The 16,663-nt window shown below is 46.3% G+C and overlaps 1 protein-coding gene across 3 annotated transcripts in view; it reads right to left on the minus strand.

The window, feature by feature from the left end:
• Nck2 (NCK adaptor protein 2) overlaps positions 1–16,663 on the minus strand; it is a 132,515-nt gene that overhangs the window by 25,057 nt on the left and 90,795 nt on the right. For all 3 annotated transcript variants that reach the window (XM_076557331.1, XM_076557332.1, XM_076557330.1), the window contains one exon: positions 8,501–8,742. In XM_076557331.1, the coding sequence (XP_076413446.1) occupies positions 8,501–8,726 (226 nt within the window). In that variant the 5' untranslated portion in view covers positions 8,727–8,742. The remainder of the gene's footprint in view (positions 1–8,500; positions 8,743–16,663) is intronic.

Consider the following 16,663-nt stretch of genomic DNA (forward strand, 5'->3'; position numbering starts at 1 on the left):
GCTCAGATAAGTATGGGAGCGGGGGTGGTGGTGGCGCTCAGCAGTCAGTACAGCTGCATGGTGCCAGTTAGCGATGCCCCAAGGAGCCTCAGCCACGGAGGGAAACATGCAGTCGAGAAAAGGAACATTTCAGACATATGGATAGGATCGAACAACAAATGCAGGCCATATGGGGAAACGCAGTCAGAAACACGGTAAGACGCTTTTACTCATTCCCAGGCATTTTTAGTCCATGTCGCTCTGTTCCACAGCTTGAATAAACTCTTTAGCTTGGGGGTCGGGGGGAGGGGTGTCTTTAGAAAGCTGCCACATGGTGATACTGTAAGAAGCAATCAATATGTCAGTTATCTCGAAACACAGACAGCCCTCAGGATCCCCAGGGCAGCATCCCCGGGTCGGCCATGGTCACCAAAACTTATGTCTCCTTACATCCCTTATATAATACGGCAGAGTATTTGCATAGAACAGAACCTACGCAACCCTCCCATGTACTGTTAGTCAAGCATCACCCAATAGAACGTAAGCACTATGTAGATGATGTACTGTATTGTATGGAATAAAGACAAGAACGGAGCTCTGTACGTACTCATATAAACACAGTAACATCCCTGATTATTTTCAGTCTGCTCCTAGTTGGTGGAAGAACCTTTCATGTGGAACCTACAGACAGACGCAGGGGCTCACAGAACTGAACCTGACTCTCTGTCCTCCATGAAGACACAAGGGGCTACTACTGCCCAGTGGGCAGAGCAGCATGGGTTCCATGAACCCATAGTCAGCTCCACACCTGCTTCTCCAAGTTTTCTGAGGCACACACTCCTCCCACGTCTCACGGTCCCACCTCGCTTTTTGTCCTATTAGTAATTTTTTTTTTTTCCTTCAAAACAATCTCTCTTATTTTCTAATTATCCTCCCACTCATCTGCTGGAAGTTGTTTTACATTTTGGGTTCTAAACACTTGGAAACTTGTGACATACAAAAACAAATCTGAGTGTCTGGCAGCACAGCTATAGAAGTTTCCATAGTATTCCAGCAGTAATACATGTGACAGCCTGTTTCTATTGTGAACAATCTGGTGAGACAGAGTTGTAATGGATTCTAAATTACAATGCATTATGTTTAATTCATGCCTACACCATGGTAGATACGACATCACAGAGAGGATGAAGTCATGACAGAACAGACCTCGGGAGAGGCTGGACATCTAAGACAGAATTGAGATCCGGCCTTTCGCATGTTATAATACAAATTTTCCAAGGGCGTGTTGGGCTTTTAATGAAGCCTGTTCTTTAATGAAGCCGCTCCATGGAGTGACTTGGCTAGGAAGCATGTTCCAGGCAGGGCAGGGTGGCTAGCAGCATTGTTCTCATTCCTGAAGAACAGGCAGGACAGAAAAGCCCACGACTTCGACAACAAATACACTGCAAAAATCAACATATCCCTTAATGGGATTAAAAAAAAAAGGACAAAAACTCTAAGCATTCCCCCAAACTGAGAAGTGTAGGGACTGTCCGAAAACTGCTGTTCCCTGGCCAGTGTCAGGCACCCTGCAGAAAGAGTCCATATGCTCTGCACTAACTCCACTGAGAACAGCCACGAGCGATCAAGCAATCTAACTATAATGCATACAAACACCAAGAGATTAGATACAAATGCTAACTGGTTCTTTCAGAGCCAAGAGACCCCAGAGGATGTGCTTTCTTCTACGTTTTTCTACATATTCCAGTTTTCTTAAAGGTGTGCCGTTTTAAAGACCGAAGACAGCTACTTGATAGTTTTATGAAATATAACCATTTCCGAGATTATATTTTTTTACATTTTTAATTAATATATAATCACACCACTTGTCTCTTTCCTCTTCCTTGCTCAACCCCTCCCCTGCTCTCACCATTTCAAACTGATAGCCTCTTTTTCTTTGATTATTGTTGTTACATATATATTACAGACAAATGGACAAATACATAAATACAACCTGCTGAGTTTGTTTTCGTTGTTTGTGTGTATATTGATTGAGGGCTAACTGCTCTGTACTGAAGAGACCATTACAGAAAATGACAAACAGACACGATGATGCACGGATCCTCACCCCAACTGATTCAGCAGCAGCACAGCTCCTGCTCAGGGACCACCACAGAAAAGGGGAGGGGGGCGGAGATTGGAAGAGCCAGGATCCCAGGAGGTCTGCTGTGAGACTTCCTCTCTTAGAAATACCTGCATAAACAAGACCTGAACAATGGCTCAGAAACAGTCTGGGTAGTTGGAGCAAGCGGCAGGCATTCCTTACTCTCATCCTAGAGATACACAGAAAACAGGTCAACCACAGGGCATTGTTCTGATGAGGAATGGAACCGGCAGAATGCATGGGCACCTGTGGATTTCTTGTGCCTTACATTCGATCGCAGTGCATACTCACGATACTGTCTGGTTTCCGAAAGGCTACTTCCGCACTGAAGTCACTACAGTACTGCAAACAATCCTACAGAGCTGGGGCTCATGTCATAGCATCCCTGACCATGAGATGCCTTGAAGCCCAGGGTGGTCTCTCTAAAGAACTCCCTAAGCACGCCTGTATGTTTTTAATGCACAGCAAGGTGACAGGAGCCCTGTTTCCATGAGCCATTTGAGACTAAGCTGCTGAGACCACTCCAGTACTACACACAAACACATCCACCAAACTGGGAAATCTACATCTATTCTTCTATTCTTCGTCTTCATCATCATCATCTACTCTGGGTGCTAATCAGGACCTAGTTGTTTCTTCTTCTTCTTCTCCTTCTCCTCCTCCATCATCATCATCATCATCATCATCATCTCTGGGTGTTATCAGGACCTAGTTTTTCATGTCCAAAATGAGGAAAGCATTGTTTCTAAACTGTTCTCCAACATTCCACAAATGCTAACTTGAAGATAGTTTCCAATCTACTGCACAGGGAGGCCTGCCACTCAACCCAGATGGTCAACTCTATGTAGACAAACACATCAGTCAGAGCTGAAGTGTACTCTGGATCTCCTATCTGGTGTTCTTAGGGAGGTCACAGGGCCATTCTCAGGCCAGGACTGGTATCACCTGCTTCTATGTAACAAAAGATGTTTTTATAAGTTCACATCCCAACTGACTATACACATCTTGCTTAATTTAACAACCTATATCTTTCTATGTAAGTAAAAAAAACAAAACAAAAAACTATTAGCATGCCCACTGGCTCAAGGGCCTCTTTCTACTGTTTAAAGCCCCCAAATCCTTTCTAGACAGAATTTGGCATCTTTACTGTTGATGGAAAAAATGTATATGGGGTAGGCTGTTTTGGCAAGGACAGCGTGCTATGTGACTTGCACACTGCTTCGAGTTCATTTATCAGGTAGTTGCTGTAGGCGTCCAGTGTCCCTTGCGATCTGTGACACCTGGATCCTGCCCACTACTACTTCCTACCAGTTCACTGACAAGACTGGGGGAAGACAAAACTTAGAATGGCTAAGGAAACTGTAAAGGTCCTTTGTGGAAAACAGGTATGCTTTAAGAGAAGCAAAATCTGATGGCACCAATGGGAAAGAGACGGCTTGACCCTGTGATCTAGCGCACGGTTCTTACAGGGGACCACTGCATCCCTGTCACAGAGAGGTACCAGAATTAGGACTACTAGTTTACTTTCCTCCAAATACATGAAGTCCGTATACCCTGGAAGACCGCATGTGGCCCTCATGTTCAAACTGTGAGAAGTCACACATCGTGGTTCACACCTGTAAGTCCCAGCACTTAGAAGGCTGAATAAGGAGGGCTGCTGGGAATTTAGGTGATTTGGGCTACATGGTAAGATCAAGACCAGACCAGCCTCCAAGGCAAGTCCTCTCTGACAGAGGTGTTTAATATTCTTAATACTCCCTAAGTATTCACTGTAAAATACTTTTTCTAAGCACACAGCTCTTGTCCTTGTCTGCCAGAGGGCTCCAATATCAGGCTGGATCCCCTGGCAGTACAGCAAAGGAATCCTAGAACCTGAGGGGTCCCAGGCAGGAACTTGGTGAAAGCAAAGAAAACATGTGCCACCCTATGAGGCAAGCATCCGGATTATCACCTCACCCAGTGCACCAGCACGGGGACAATCTTGCCTCTCTCTCTTGCCAGCCTATGTTCCCATCCTCCATGTGCCCCGCTTTAAGGCCTCCCAGTCTCCTGTTTGGGTCTGGATCAGGTTACGTCTGTCTCTTGATCTTCCCCTTTCTTCACCCCCATTTTCTTCCCGTCCTTGCAGAGGCCATCCAAATGCTGCGAATTCTTCCGCTGTTCATCATCACCTAGGCAAGGCTCAACTCCCTTGAGGCTGTGGTGGGTTCTGGCTAGAATCAGAATAGTAACAAAAACTGCACTTGGGGCCCTTGCAGAGAAATCTGTGAAAATCATCTCCCAGGGACAAGTGTCTCCACCCCAAAAGGCTTAGCATGGCGCTTTACAAGATCTAGCCCACAGTCATGCAAGGCAAACTGCAATGTCAAGGCCAGAAGTAGCTGGGGCTGGCTCACGGCTGAGCTCACAGCTATGCCAGGACACTGCCCTCAGAAACAGCACTTGACAACCAATCACTCCTTATTCTGCACGGGAACATTTTCTGGATTGTTCGTGAGCAGGAGCTGAACATGAAAGGAGACCCAGCGGATAAATGCTTTGCCCTCATCAAAGAAAATACGAGATGAGCTTGTTTTATTCAATTACAAATCATTGAAAGGAAAGAATGTCAATACTTTCGAAGAGATGTTTTTGTCAAATATACTGTTGCCTTCAAGTGGTTGGAAGAAGACACTGTGCGAGACAAGACCTAAGTCTCCAAGGCACACAGACAGCCACACAGAGCCACGGTCTCCTCCCCTCACAGACAGAAGCTCTAGTTCATCACACTGTGGCTCTGTTGGTGACTCCTGTGCAATGTGCTCCAGACTAGGCATCAAGCGTGGAAGTCCTACCATGGATGACAGCACGCAGTCCAAGAAGCTAAGGGATGGGGCACAGGTCAATACTGTTCTGATACCGCCACACAGCAGGGATGCTTCCCATTCTGCACATACAGTCTGTGAACTCATGTTTTTAACTCCGAGGACACATCAGAGTCCCTAACTAAACAGGAAGCCACGAACACTCAAGTCTCCGAGGTCTGTATTACAAGAGACGCCCGGGAGACCAGAGGAACCACGGAAAGCACTTGCACTTTTCTCCAGCCTACAAACTGGTGTAAGTCAGGCTGTAGAGAAAGAAATCATTGCACCCGGAGATCGTGTGCTTCAACAGGAAGCATGTGCTCTGATAACAAGGTTCCTCTTTGTCCACAGCAAAGGCGATCATGACAGATACATGAACACACACAGCAGCAGCAGCAGCAGCAGCAACAACAAATTTACTAAAAATGGGAGCCAAGCCAGTGAGGGGCCTCAAAGGAAAGGGCACCTGACATCAAATCAGAAGACCTGAGGAGTTCGATCCTTGGGACTTACAGGGTAGAAACAAGGAACCAATTGCTGTGGGCTATCTTCTGACTCGCCCCCCCCACACACACATACATGTTGTGGCACATGTGTCCTCATTTTCTGTGTGCATGCACATATAAAAGGCAGAAAAAAAATGTAATGGGGGCCACTTCTCACGAGTCCCAAAGGCCCCTTGGCTATGAAATGAACTCCTGTTAATAAGGATAGATATCTATAATACCGTTTTATCTGTACTTTTTGCAATCTTTCATGCTTAATGCAAACGTTTCCAAAGAACTATGGGTTGAAATTGGGACGGAAGCTCACAGAAGAAACATCACTCTCGCTGAAGAGATTTGCTCTGCTTGGCAAAGCCCTGGAGGGCAGAGTCAGAGCCAAGGGGAGGAAGTTGGAGAAATGTAAAATTTTTGATTCTATTTAAGGAAGCACTTTCTAACAATCTGTGTTCTCCAAAAATGGAACTGGCCTTCTGTAGCAGCCTATGCATTCCAGCAGGGCTTGGGTGGCAATCTGTCAGGGACAGGGGAACAGGCCCAGCACCAGGGTGGGTGGGGATGTGCTGGTTTGGTCTGGGACTGAGGAGTGCCAGATGAGATGAACTGATCGCACTCAGGGAAATCTGAACACCCTGGGGCTCCACCCCGAGGCCTTGGCTTTCCTCCTAAGAAAGCCAGTAGGCAGCTCTCTGAGGGGCTCTCCATGACCACAGGGGGCTGACTTTTTCCACTTCCAAGTTATGTGTATTTTGTGGTTTACAGAATTCTGAAGGTTTTTTTTTTTTAAGGCAAAATATGTCAACAATGCTTAACATTACTACAGAGGGTGTGTTAGGAGAGACGGCTGGGGAGTCAGTCAAAACCGGTCAGAACACCACTAAAGCGCTGACCCATTCACCAACGCTGTTCTCTTTACCGTTCTTTTGGTTGTTGTTGTTGTTTTCGAGACAGGGTTTCTCTGTGTAGTTTTGGTGCCTGTCCTGGATCTGGCACTGTATACCAGGCTGGCCTCAAACTCACAGAGATCCGCCTGGCTCTGCCTCCCGAGTGCTGGGACTATAAAGGCGTATGCCACCACTGCCCGGCCTCTTTGTCATTCTTAACTGAAAGGCTAAAGAATAGGGCAGGGGCATTTCTTTGCAGTAACATTCTCAAGCAAAGAAAAAGAATACACAGGGGAAAGAATTCGGTGGAAAAAGCCCTAGAATGCTAACAACAAATGGAATTTTTCCAGCATTATTAGAGTCTACGCTGGCCACAGACATCCTGAGAAAAATCCATGCGCAGCACAAAACGCCTCCTAACGACTGAAGGCTTCACCCACTGAGCCGTTGGCACGGACCTTTATGGATTGTACAAGGAGGAAGACAGGATAGGCACCTCACCCCAAACACCCACCACATCCGGTGTGATTTCGTTTTCAGTTGTCCCATGTCTCTCTCACCTCTGCCCACGCCAGTGAAACTGATCCTCTTCTAGCAACAAAGAAAAACCTACACCCACTTGGCCTCGGCGATGACACCGGCCCACTTCCACCGCAAACCTGAAGGGACAAGCTGGCACTGCTGGCTACAGACAACTTCATACTCACCTGAGGAGGCCACCACGGTAAACTGACAGCTCAGCTCGGCTGTCCTTCCACAGAACCTTCCTGATTATATTCCAGGGTAATCTGGAGCCGTCATCATGGTTAGTGGGCACACTCGGGCATGACTGGCCACCCCTGTGATAGTGATCTCCTGTCGAACCACTGGTAAACGTGGTTTGAATGCATCTCCTTACCTGGGCCCTTGTGTTGGATTTAATCCCCACTGAGGGTAGTAAGAAGGAAGAGACTGGTCCCTAGCACAGTGCTTAGAGGTGGGGCCTTTGGGTGGTGAAGGGGACCGGAGAGAAGGTGCATACATGAATACTGGAGGCTTTGCAGAGGGAACAACATCAACACACACACATACAGTTCTCTACCTCCCCAAGTCTCTTGCCACTACCTTTATGGATCTTACCTCTACCACATTGAAACTTTGCCAAAAAGGCAATACACATACAGCCACTTGACCTCATGTAAGCCAAATTAAGCCTTCTTCTTTATAAAGTAACCCACCGCCAAGGAGTTTGTTACAGCGACAGGAAGTGAGCTGATACACCAGGGGAAGAAAAGAGGCAGGAAGGACCAGAGGATGTCATAACTGAACAGGGCTTGTGGAAGAGTCCATTTGGGAGGCTTCCGATGTCACATTGCTCAGCACCAAAACTACACATCAACTAACTGCCTGAAACTGTGGTATAAAATATCCTGTCGCCTACGACAGGAACAAACAAAAACAGACCCAAATGTACCTGCCTTCTCCTTCAGTGTGTACAAAGGCCAATGCGCGTGAGTTTGTAAGGGGAAAGGGCTGGTGCACTGACGGGTAAGGCAAAGCTATGAAACTGGTCCTGAGTCTAAGTCAGGGTCTTCTAGAGTTTGGATGCAAGGAGACAGCTGTGTAGGGATCCACAGTATACAGAAGTGTCGATTCACCTACGACGCCAAACTCTCTAAATTATCCAGAAAATGATAAACAAACAGAGCCTTTAACTTGATCTCTGTACAAAACCCAAATAGGAGGCTGTCAATATTAACGCCCACCCCAACACACACACACACACACACACACACACACACACACACACATGACATCAAACCGCTATACACACCACACATACTACACATACCATACACCACACACCACATCACATCACACACACACTTACACATACCATACCACATCACACCCCTATACACCACATATATACACACACTACACTCACCATGCTTATACACACCACACTCACACACACTATATCACACACAGCATCCTCTCTCTCTCTCTCTCTCTCTCTCTCTCTCTCTCTCTCTCTCTCTCTCTCACACACACACACACACACACACACACACACACACACACACACACACACGTTGAAGCAGCAATGCTGTCCTCTGGCTTCAGCCATGGCCTAGCTATTCCAGGTGGGGCGTGGACACTCACCTAGCGTGTCCTTGAGATTCTTCACCAGAGAGCCCTTCTTCAGGCTGTTCTTGCGCTCCACGTAGTTGGACGGCACATAGCCTGTCCTGTTGGCTGCGTTCCTCACCCGCCACCACGTCTTGGAGTCGTCCAGCAGCCACAGTCTCTCGTTCTTCCTGATGTCGAGCTCCTGGTCCTGCTGGGCCGTGTAGTCCCACTTGGCTATGACAATGACTTCTTCTGTCATCTTTCATGGAGTCCTTCTGCCAGAAGAACATTTAAAGATGCTCATTAGCTACCTGAACACCTTGTCCTCTGACAGATTTGAAAAATTAGGCAATGACAGCTCCTAGGACTAGTCTCCTCCAGGCCCTTGAAATACTCATCCTTAAAATGACCTTCTAGCAAGCTCCAGTGTGGCCGAGAAACAACATCTTGTAACCAAAGCCTACAGACCCTCTCCATGCACTCGATGAGCTGCACGTTTTACCAAAGCCAGACGCGAACTTAAAAAAACCGCTCAAAATATCGATCTTATAATTAAAATGCTCACTTGACGATAGAATACCGGCCCCTTATAGCTGATAGGTTTACACTATCATATGCTGGGGATTTTGAAGATATTAGCAAAAGATATAACACGTCTAAACTACTTCCATAAACAACTCAAATTCAAATTACTGTATTACTAATGCAACGTGGTAGCCTGAGTCGGATGGTAAAATAGAGAGAAAACAGCAATGTGCTCGTGTTAATTAGTTCTGACAACCCAGTGTACTACGTTAGCACTAGAGAAATTAGTTAAGAGGTTTTAAGAATGCTCTGCACCAATAACTCTACAACTTTACCGTAAAACTGGTATCCACACAAAACCTGTACTTAGATAGTCAGGCCACTTCATGCATAATTGCCCAAACTGGGAAACCAGATAAACCTGTCTACCTGACGATGGAATACTTAAGTGATCAGGAACGAGTGAGAGGAACTGCAGATGCCTCTTAGTAGTAAACTCAGGCATTGAGGCCAGAAAGGCTGGGCATGTGGATTTAGACATGGAGCTCCTCTGAGCCAACTTTATTGAGGACCCTGCAAACCCTGTTCTCTGTGGCTTCTGTGTCCATCTTTGTATGTCCCAGTGTTAGCAAGATCCTCCGCCCCACACCTGGTCAGGTTCCTCGCCCCCCACGATGCTGCACGTGATGTCTGGTCACCTGGCCTCCTTCAGCAAGAAGCCGGTTAGGTCCACTCATCTGGATCACCCACATTTCCTCCTCCTCTCTAGCTGTGTACTCCCACTTATCCTCATATGGGAAGCTCAACTCTGTCTTCCGGACTCTAAAACTCCCCTGCAGGACCCCCTGAACAGTCTGCCTTGATGTCCCCTAACTAGTTCTTCAATAGCAATTCCACTATATGACATTCTGGAAAAGAAAAAAAAAAATCTATGGAGACACAGGAATAGTGGATATTTGGGGTGCAGAGAGACAGGGAAGGCATATAATTGAGAATATATGTAAAGACATGTCTGTTGTACAGATCAAAATACACATTAAAGCTATGCCACAACACAGCTTATTAAAACAACTATCCCCAAACACAGCTTATTAAAACAACAGATACAGCACAAATCTGATGTCAATCTGGGAAGTAATAAATAGAGAAGAACACCACTCATACAGGCGCAACCCATACTTCAGGAATGCCACTCTTCTGGGGTGGCAGATGCACACATGTTCTTGTGGCAGAAAAATCAATATTCAATCCCTCTACTCATTGGAGATGCCTCCAAACTATAGAAGGAACAAGGAGAAGATGCTGGGCCCAAACCCCTCTGTCCTCCTGACAGAGTTCTCATCTTACACTATGAGTTCAGAGTTACAGAGGAAAGCCGTGCACCTGACTCATGGAGGCATGAATATGACACTTTCCACCGTATTCAGGCTCGGAAGAATAATACCTGTCTTCTCACTTATGAATTTCCACATTAGGAGATTAAAATCACCTGGGAAGAAGAAAATGCTTGTAAGCCATTCATACAATGTACATAATGTCCAAGAGGGTGGAGTTTCCACAAAGTTCTTCTGAGAGGTGAAGACCTGTAATCAGAGGACCTCTGGTCCATACCTTGTAGCTCACACATCTGATGTCTCTGTCAGACAAGACCAGTGAAAACCATCACAGTGGGCATCTCTTTCAAAGTCAAGGTCATGGACAATAGCAGAAATAGAAGTGAGACTCAGAGGGGATTCCACTTAAATACCAGGTCTGCTACTGACCTATCTATTCCCAAACTGATTTAAAACAGGAACGGATCGTCGTTTAAATCAGTTGCTGCCCAGCCAACCAAAGCTCTCTACTGAACGGCCTTCTGCATCAACATTAGCAAAGGTACCGCGGTGCATGCTCAAAGCCTAAAGCTTTATAAAAACACAGCTTCCTGCTAAGTCACAGCACAGGATACTGGAGAAGCTGGAAACATGCCGCATTTGGTAAGGAATGTGGCAGGCACCCAGCACAGCGAGAAAAGTTGCATATCCTGCAGGTGGCAAAACCGGAAGCTCAGACGCCATCAAGAGCCCCAGGTGCTGGACATGGAGGTGCAAAACTTGCTGTTTGTCTAGCCGGGCTTCCGTCTTGTTTTGGTGGGATCTTACCTTGCCCTGCTCTGTGTTATCATATACTGAAAGTGTTCAACTTGTTCTGTTATTTTACAGGAGTTCATGGTTAAGCTTTGTCTCGGGTCTTTTAAAAGACTTTGGATCTTTGAACACTGTTGAAATAGGACTAAGAAGACTTCCAAAGTTGGAACGAAGGCAGTTTGCATTAAGAGATGGCCACGAGCCTACGGGGGCCAGGGGTAAAATGTTACGGTTTAAGTGCTGTGTTTGGGTGTCAAGTTGACAAGGAGTGTACTTGCGGTGGGTAGTTTAAATTGTCAATCTTACTGGACTGAAAAACCCTCGGAGCATTAATGAGGCACAGGGATGTGTTAGGTATGTTTGTGTTTTTTCCCAAAGAGATTTAGTTGAGGGAATATCTACCCCGAATACAGGTACCACCAATCCATGGGCTGGCATCTTGGACTCAATACAAAGAGAAAAAGGAGAGAGGCAGCTAAGCCCCAGCATTGCCCTCCCTCCTTCCTGGTCAGGTCACAAACCAAGCTGCTTCTGGTGCCCTGGCTTCCCTACCATGATGGACCATGCCCCTCCAAACTATGAAGCCAAATAAACTCTTTCTCCCTTGTGGGAGATAGTACTGCTTCCTAATCCTTTCTTCCTCTGCTGATTGTATCAGAGCCTCCAGGAAAGGGCCAGGTACCAAGGCACCCTCCCCCTCTCCACCTGTGCATCCTCCTCAGCCCCTATCCCCCCACCCCCCACCCCCGCCTCCACACACACAATTTTCAAGTGATTTTCACAGGCTTCCAAATGGAGCCAAGACACAGAAAACCAAGCCACTAACTGTCTCAAGGTTACTCCCTGGGTCAAATTTCTAAGCACAACAATAACAAAGGCAGAATGTTCTATCTAGGACCCACATTTTTTAAACTGTCAGTTGGGAACCTAGGAGCATTGCATCAACCCTTCATGACACATTTGGCAACAATAAAAGGTTCATGAATGTGCAACCAAAAGGTAATTCAGAATCAAGTAGGTAATAGCCTGAGTGGTCCTCACAGGACTCCCTGCAGCCTTGGCTCTCTGTACACATGCAGCGCACCACACAAACCCAATCAAGGCTGCCCAAAGCCCTCAGCTCAACTGAACTGATGTATTCGTCCTACCCATACAGAATCCACTGTTTTTAGAGAAACAGAATGGTTTGTTTGGGGGGAGGGACGGGGACACACTCAACAGTCTCCCACTGTCAGCCCTCTCTGCATGGAAGTTCCAAATTAGCATACTTTGGGTTGTAGGGTTGTACCATGTTAGAATGCTGTATCATGCTTGGTTTTTAAAATGCTGAGTGGCTAACTTGAGCCTCACAAAACATTGGTAATAAACTCAGGTGTGGTAATCCCAACAGAATCTCCAGCAATTTCAGACATGTCTCCCACCCCCGCCACTTCTGCTATTCTGTATAATGTATGTGAAGCAGTGGTCTCGGCACTGATGATCATAAAATAAAAGTATCAATCAACTTTGAGAAATGTTGAAGACGCTCTTCATCCTGTAGAACCAAATATTAAGGAAACGTTTAATCCTTCATGTAAAAATAAAGGATCCCATTCGTATGCAAACTTGCTCTCCAGTGGGATGGGGTTGTAAATGGAAGAGTATAAGATGCCCTGTGATGAAAAGTAAATTCTGATACCTGATAGACACATGGCACCCATCATTAACCCAGGGAACAGCCACCACTCTGGGCAGCATCTTTTAGGAGACTGAGAATCAGAGATAAGAGTGGTTTGTGTAGCTATGGAGCCAGGATCTTTACCCAGGACTATGGTTCCCAAATCTGTTGAGCAACACAAACTGGAATCCATGGGTGAAGAGGAGGAGGAAGAGGAAGAGAAGGAGGAGACCTTAAAGTTGGGTGAGAAGGGATGGGAGGATGGAGAGGATGGCTGGAGTGTGTGTGAGCATGATCCAAACATATTATATGAAAATCTCAAAAAATAAAATACTATTTAAAAATGAGTAATAACAACATTTACTTTGTTTTAATGATTAGTAAATATCTTAATAAAAATTAATATAGAAACTAGGGGACTGCTAGTCTAAATGTGAGACTGAAGACACAAGGATTTAATTAACAAACAAAATTCAAAATATACCCATAGACGGGCAAAGGGCAAAACAAGTCTAACACACTTTATTGGCAGGATATTGACTTGCAACTTTGGGAAAATATATTTGTGTGCATGTATATACAGGCACACCATAATATGTGTGTCTGTGAGAAGTAACTGACTTAGGAGAGGGTAGGGGTGGAGGGACAAATTGAGACCAAATGGAGACAGATGTCATCCCAATGTCAATTTTCAACCAAACCTGAATTGTTCAAGTCATGTAACAACTTGACCGCGGGTCTCTGGAACTTTTTATTTTGTGTAATGTATCATGTCCTGGGTGGTGGAGGACTGCAACTGATCAACTCACGAAAACTCACTCAAAATACAGGCTTGTGTTTTGGAAGATGTGGTAAGCATTTATGTGTCTGCATCCTAACAAGTGCAACTCTGGATCTGTTGGATGACATGGCCAACAGGAAGTGAGGTCACTGTTTGCTCTCTCTGAGATGCGGGGGAAGACCCTGGATGATCCAGCAGGTTCTGGATAGCCACAAACATCCATGAGGCAGGAAAGTTGGGGAGAGATATAAAGATGCTAGGCAGCAGCCAAGACACTGTAAAAGACAAGTTTCCTTAGCGCCTCCAGGAGTGTATCCCCTGATGACATCCTGATTTGTATCAGACTCTGACCTTAGAACCACAAAAGGAGGAGATGGAAACAACACTGTTTTAGGGCATTGGCACTGTGGCCATTTGTTCCTGCAGCAACAGGAAGCTGATCTCAGTGGCGAGCCTTTCTTTGGAAAGGGGAGCTTCCTTTGTTCTCCCCCATTTACTGCAGTGTTCCTGGCCCTTGGTGCATGGTCGGTGGAAAAAGCCCATTTGCATTAAAGAGACTGACTCATGAATGGGTCTCAGAAGCAACTAAAACTCTTGATTAACTTCTCAAGTTGTGTGTAGATGGACTTGCCAGATGCCAACTCATCCGGCAGCACTTGGCAGGACCTGTGATCTCCTGAAGGGGAACAGAAAGGCCAGTTGGTGGCTTTTTCCAGCAATGTCACTAATTACAGCTAATACACTTTAATCCTACCTAGGACACAATATGGGATCTAGGGGCTGTTCCAACGCTTACCAAGTTAATGAAGCTGTGACAATGGTCGAGGTCTTACCACCACCACCACCCCACCCCCCGAGACAGAAAAGTACAACTCATACAAAAGAGAACATTCACAAGAGACATTTCCATGTACAGTCGCAGGGAGGGGCATGAGTACCTGGCACCACCTGCATGGTCAAGGGGTATGTGCAGTGTTTCACGTGGATGAGTGCATCCAACGTTCATAAGAACCCTTTGATATAGATGGTATCTACAGATGCGTTTAGAAATGGTGAAACGGGGCGCTGGGGGTGTTCAGTAACTCACCCAAGTCCACAAGTCAAGAGAGCAGAGGATCTGGGGTTCCAATTCACCAGAAGGTCCTTTCCTTACTATTCTCACTGCCCGCTAGTCTTTAAACTCGGAAGTTGAATTTTGCTGTTGCTCTAAAGAATAAACCCCAGTGGGAAGATGGATGCTGATAAACAAAAGCCGAATTCAATTTTCTTTTGATAAATGAGTAGGTGGAATTACTTAGGAAGAAAACACCAGGCCCCGATCTCCTGGGGACGACTTGGGACAGGATTTGTGGTTTTAATATTTTATGAGGACAGCAAGGCTCAGGCGGGATGTTACAGGGTAGAAGCCAGCTTGCCTCAGCGGGTGATGGCGGAGGGGCTCTTTCTGTGGTTTGCTTCCTGGCTTTGTGGGATGACGGTGTGAGGTCTCCCTGCCTTTGAGGTTGTGAAGGTTTCCCCCACAGTCGCCAGTGTGACCCCTTCTAAGATATTTCTCCCCAGTGGAGGAGGCCAGGGTTTGTAAGCCAGCCACTGATTGATAACTCTGGGCTGCCACTTCTTTTTTTTCTTTTTCCTTCTCAGTTATCCTCCTCCTCAGCTTCATGTGTGTGGGTCATGCAGGTATGTGTACGTGCACTCATGTATGTACAGGTTTACTCTCCCATGCACGGCTTGTGGGGGCCAGGAGTCAACACAGCTTGTTTTCCTCAATGACTCTCCAACTAATTGTTTGGAATACAGTGTTTCACTGAACCAGGAGCTATCCATCTCCACTAGACTGGCTGGTCAGTGAGTTCCCGGGATCTCTAAGTCTCCACAGAGACTACATTATGCATCACCGGACCCAGCATCTGCAGTGTTACTAGGTTCCAAACTGGGCTTGTTCAGTGGGTACCAACAAGTCTGGGGAGTATTTCAGCTCCCTTTACCCCACACTCCCACTGTGGCTAATACCTACAGCAAACTTATGTCTGGGGGATTTCCAGTTACCCATAGTACCTGCCAGAATACATTTCACAAAGAACTATAACCAAGCTACTGCTAAAAAGAGAAAGTTAAAATACCAGCCAGAGGCACTTAGCACCTAGGACCGGTGAACCCCTAGCTCCTCCCGATATATTCAAGTGTCCCCATTGTCCTCCATCCTTCAGAAGCCTGTGAGAGCTTCCCACTAGTGATGGGGGCTTCCATTCCCACGTCTGTTTCCAGAGCTACAGGATCTCCACCCACAAGGCACAAAGGTTCAATATCTCCTTATGCTTGCCAACATTTCGTCCTAACAGCAGCCATCCTACAGGGTGTGAGGTACTCCCAAAATCCCTTTATGAATCTTCTCACTGCATTCTTAAAAGGATTACTAAGACATAATTATCTCAATAAAAACGAAACTTTTATACTGACAGTTTCTCCCCAGTGTCCTATTTCTGTCTTTGCATCCTATCAAGGATACTAGATTAGGCATCTCGGCTGCTCAGGTGCCTCCTGACGGCGAAAATGCCCAGGCATCCCCTGCTTTGAGGAGCGCCAGTCAGCTGCTCTGTAAAATGACCTTCCGTTACAGCTCTTAGGATATTTTTCTCCTCATGAGCCCTGGGTGGTGGGCTAGGAAAGTGTCTGTCTTAGTTAAGGTTTTATTGCTGTGAAGAGACCCCAGGACCACAGCAACTCTTATAAAGGAAAACATTTAATTGGGGCTCACTTATAGTTCAGAGGTTTAGTCCATTATCATCATGGCGGGAAGTATGACATGCAGGCAGACATGGTGCTGGAGAAGGAGCTGAGAGTTCTACATCAGGATCCGCAGGCAGCAGGAAGAGAACTGGCTTGAGCTTCTGAGACCTCAAAGCCCACTCTCTAGTGACACGCTTCATCCAACAAAGCCACACCTACTCCAACAAGGCCATGCCTCCTAATAGTGCCACTCCCTGTGAGCCTATGGGGGCCACGGTCTTTTAAACCACCACAGAAAGGAAAGCATCATGCTTCACCAGTGTGTCAAGTGAACACACACACACACCATCAACAAGTATGGCTGGTGGTCTGGACCT

This window comes from Peromyscus maniculatus, chromosome 21 (assembly GCF_049852395.1).
Source record: "Peromyscus maniculatus bairdii isolate BWxNUB_F1_BW_parent chromosome 21, HU_Pman_BW_mat_3.1, whole genome shotgun sequence".
In the NCBI taxonomy this organism is placed as follows: Eukaryota; Metazoa; Chordata; class Mammalia; order Rodentia; family Cricetidae; genus Peromyscus; species Peromyscus maniculatus.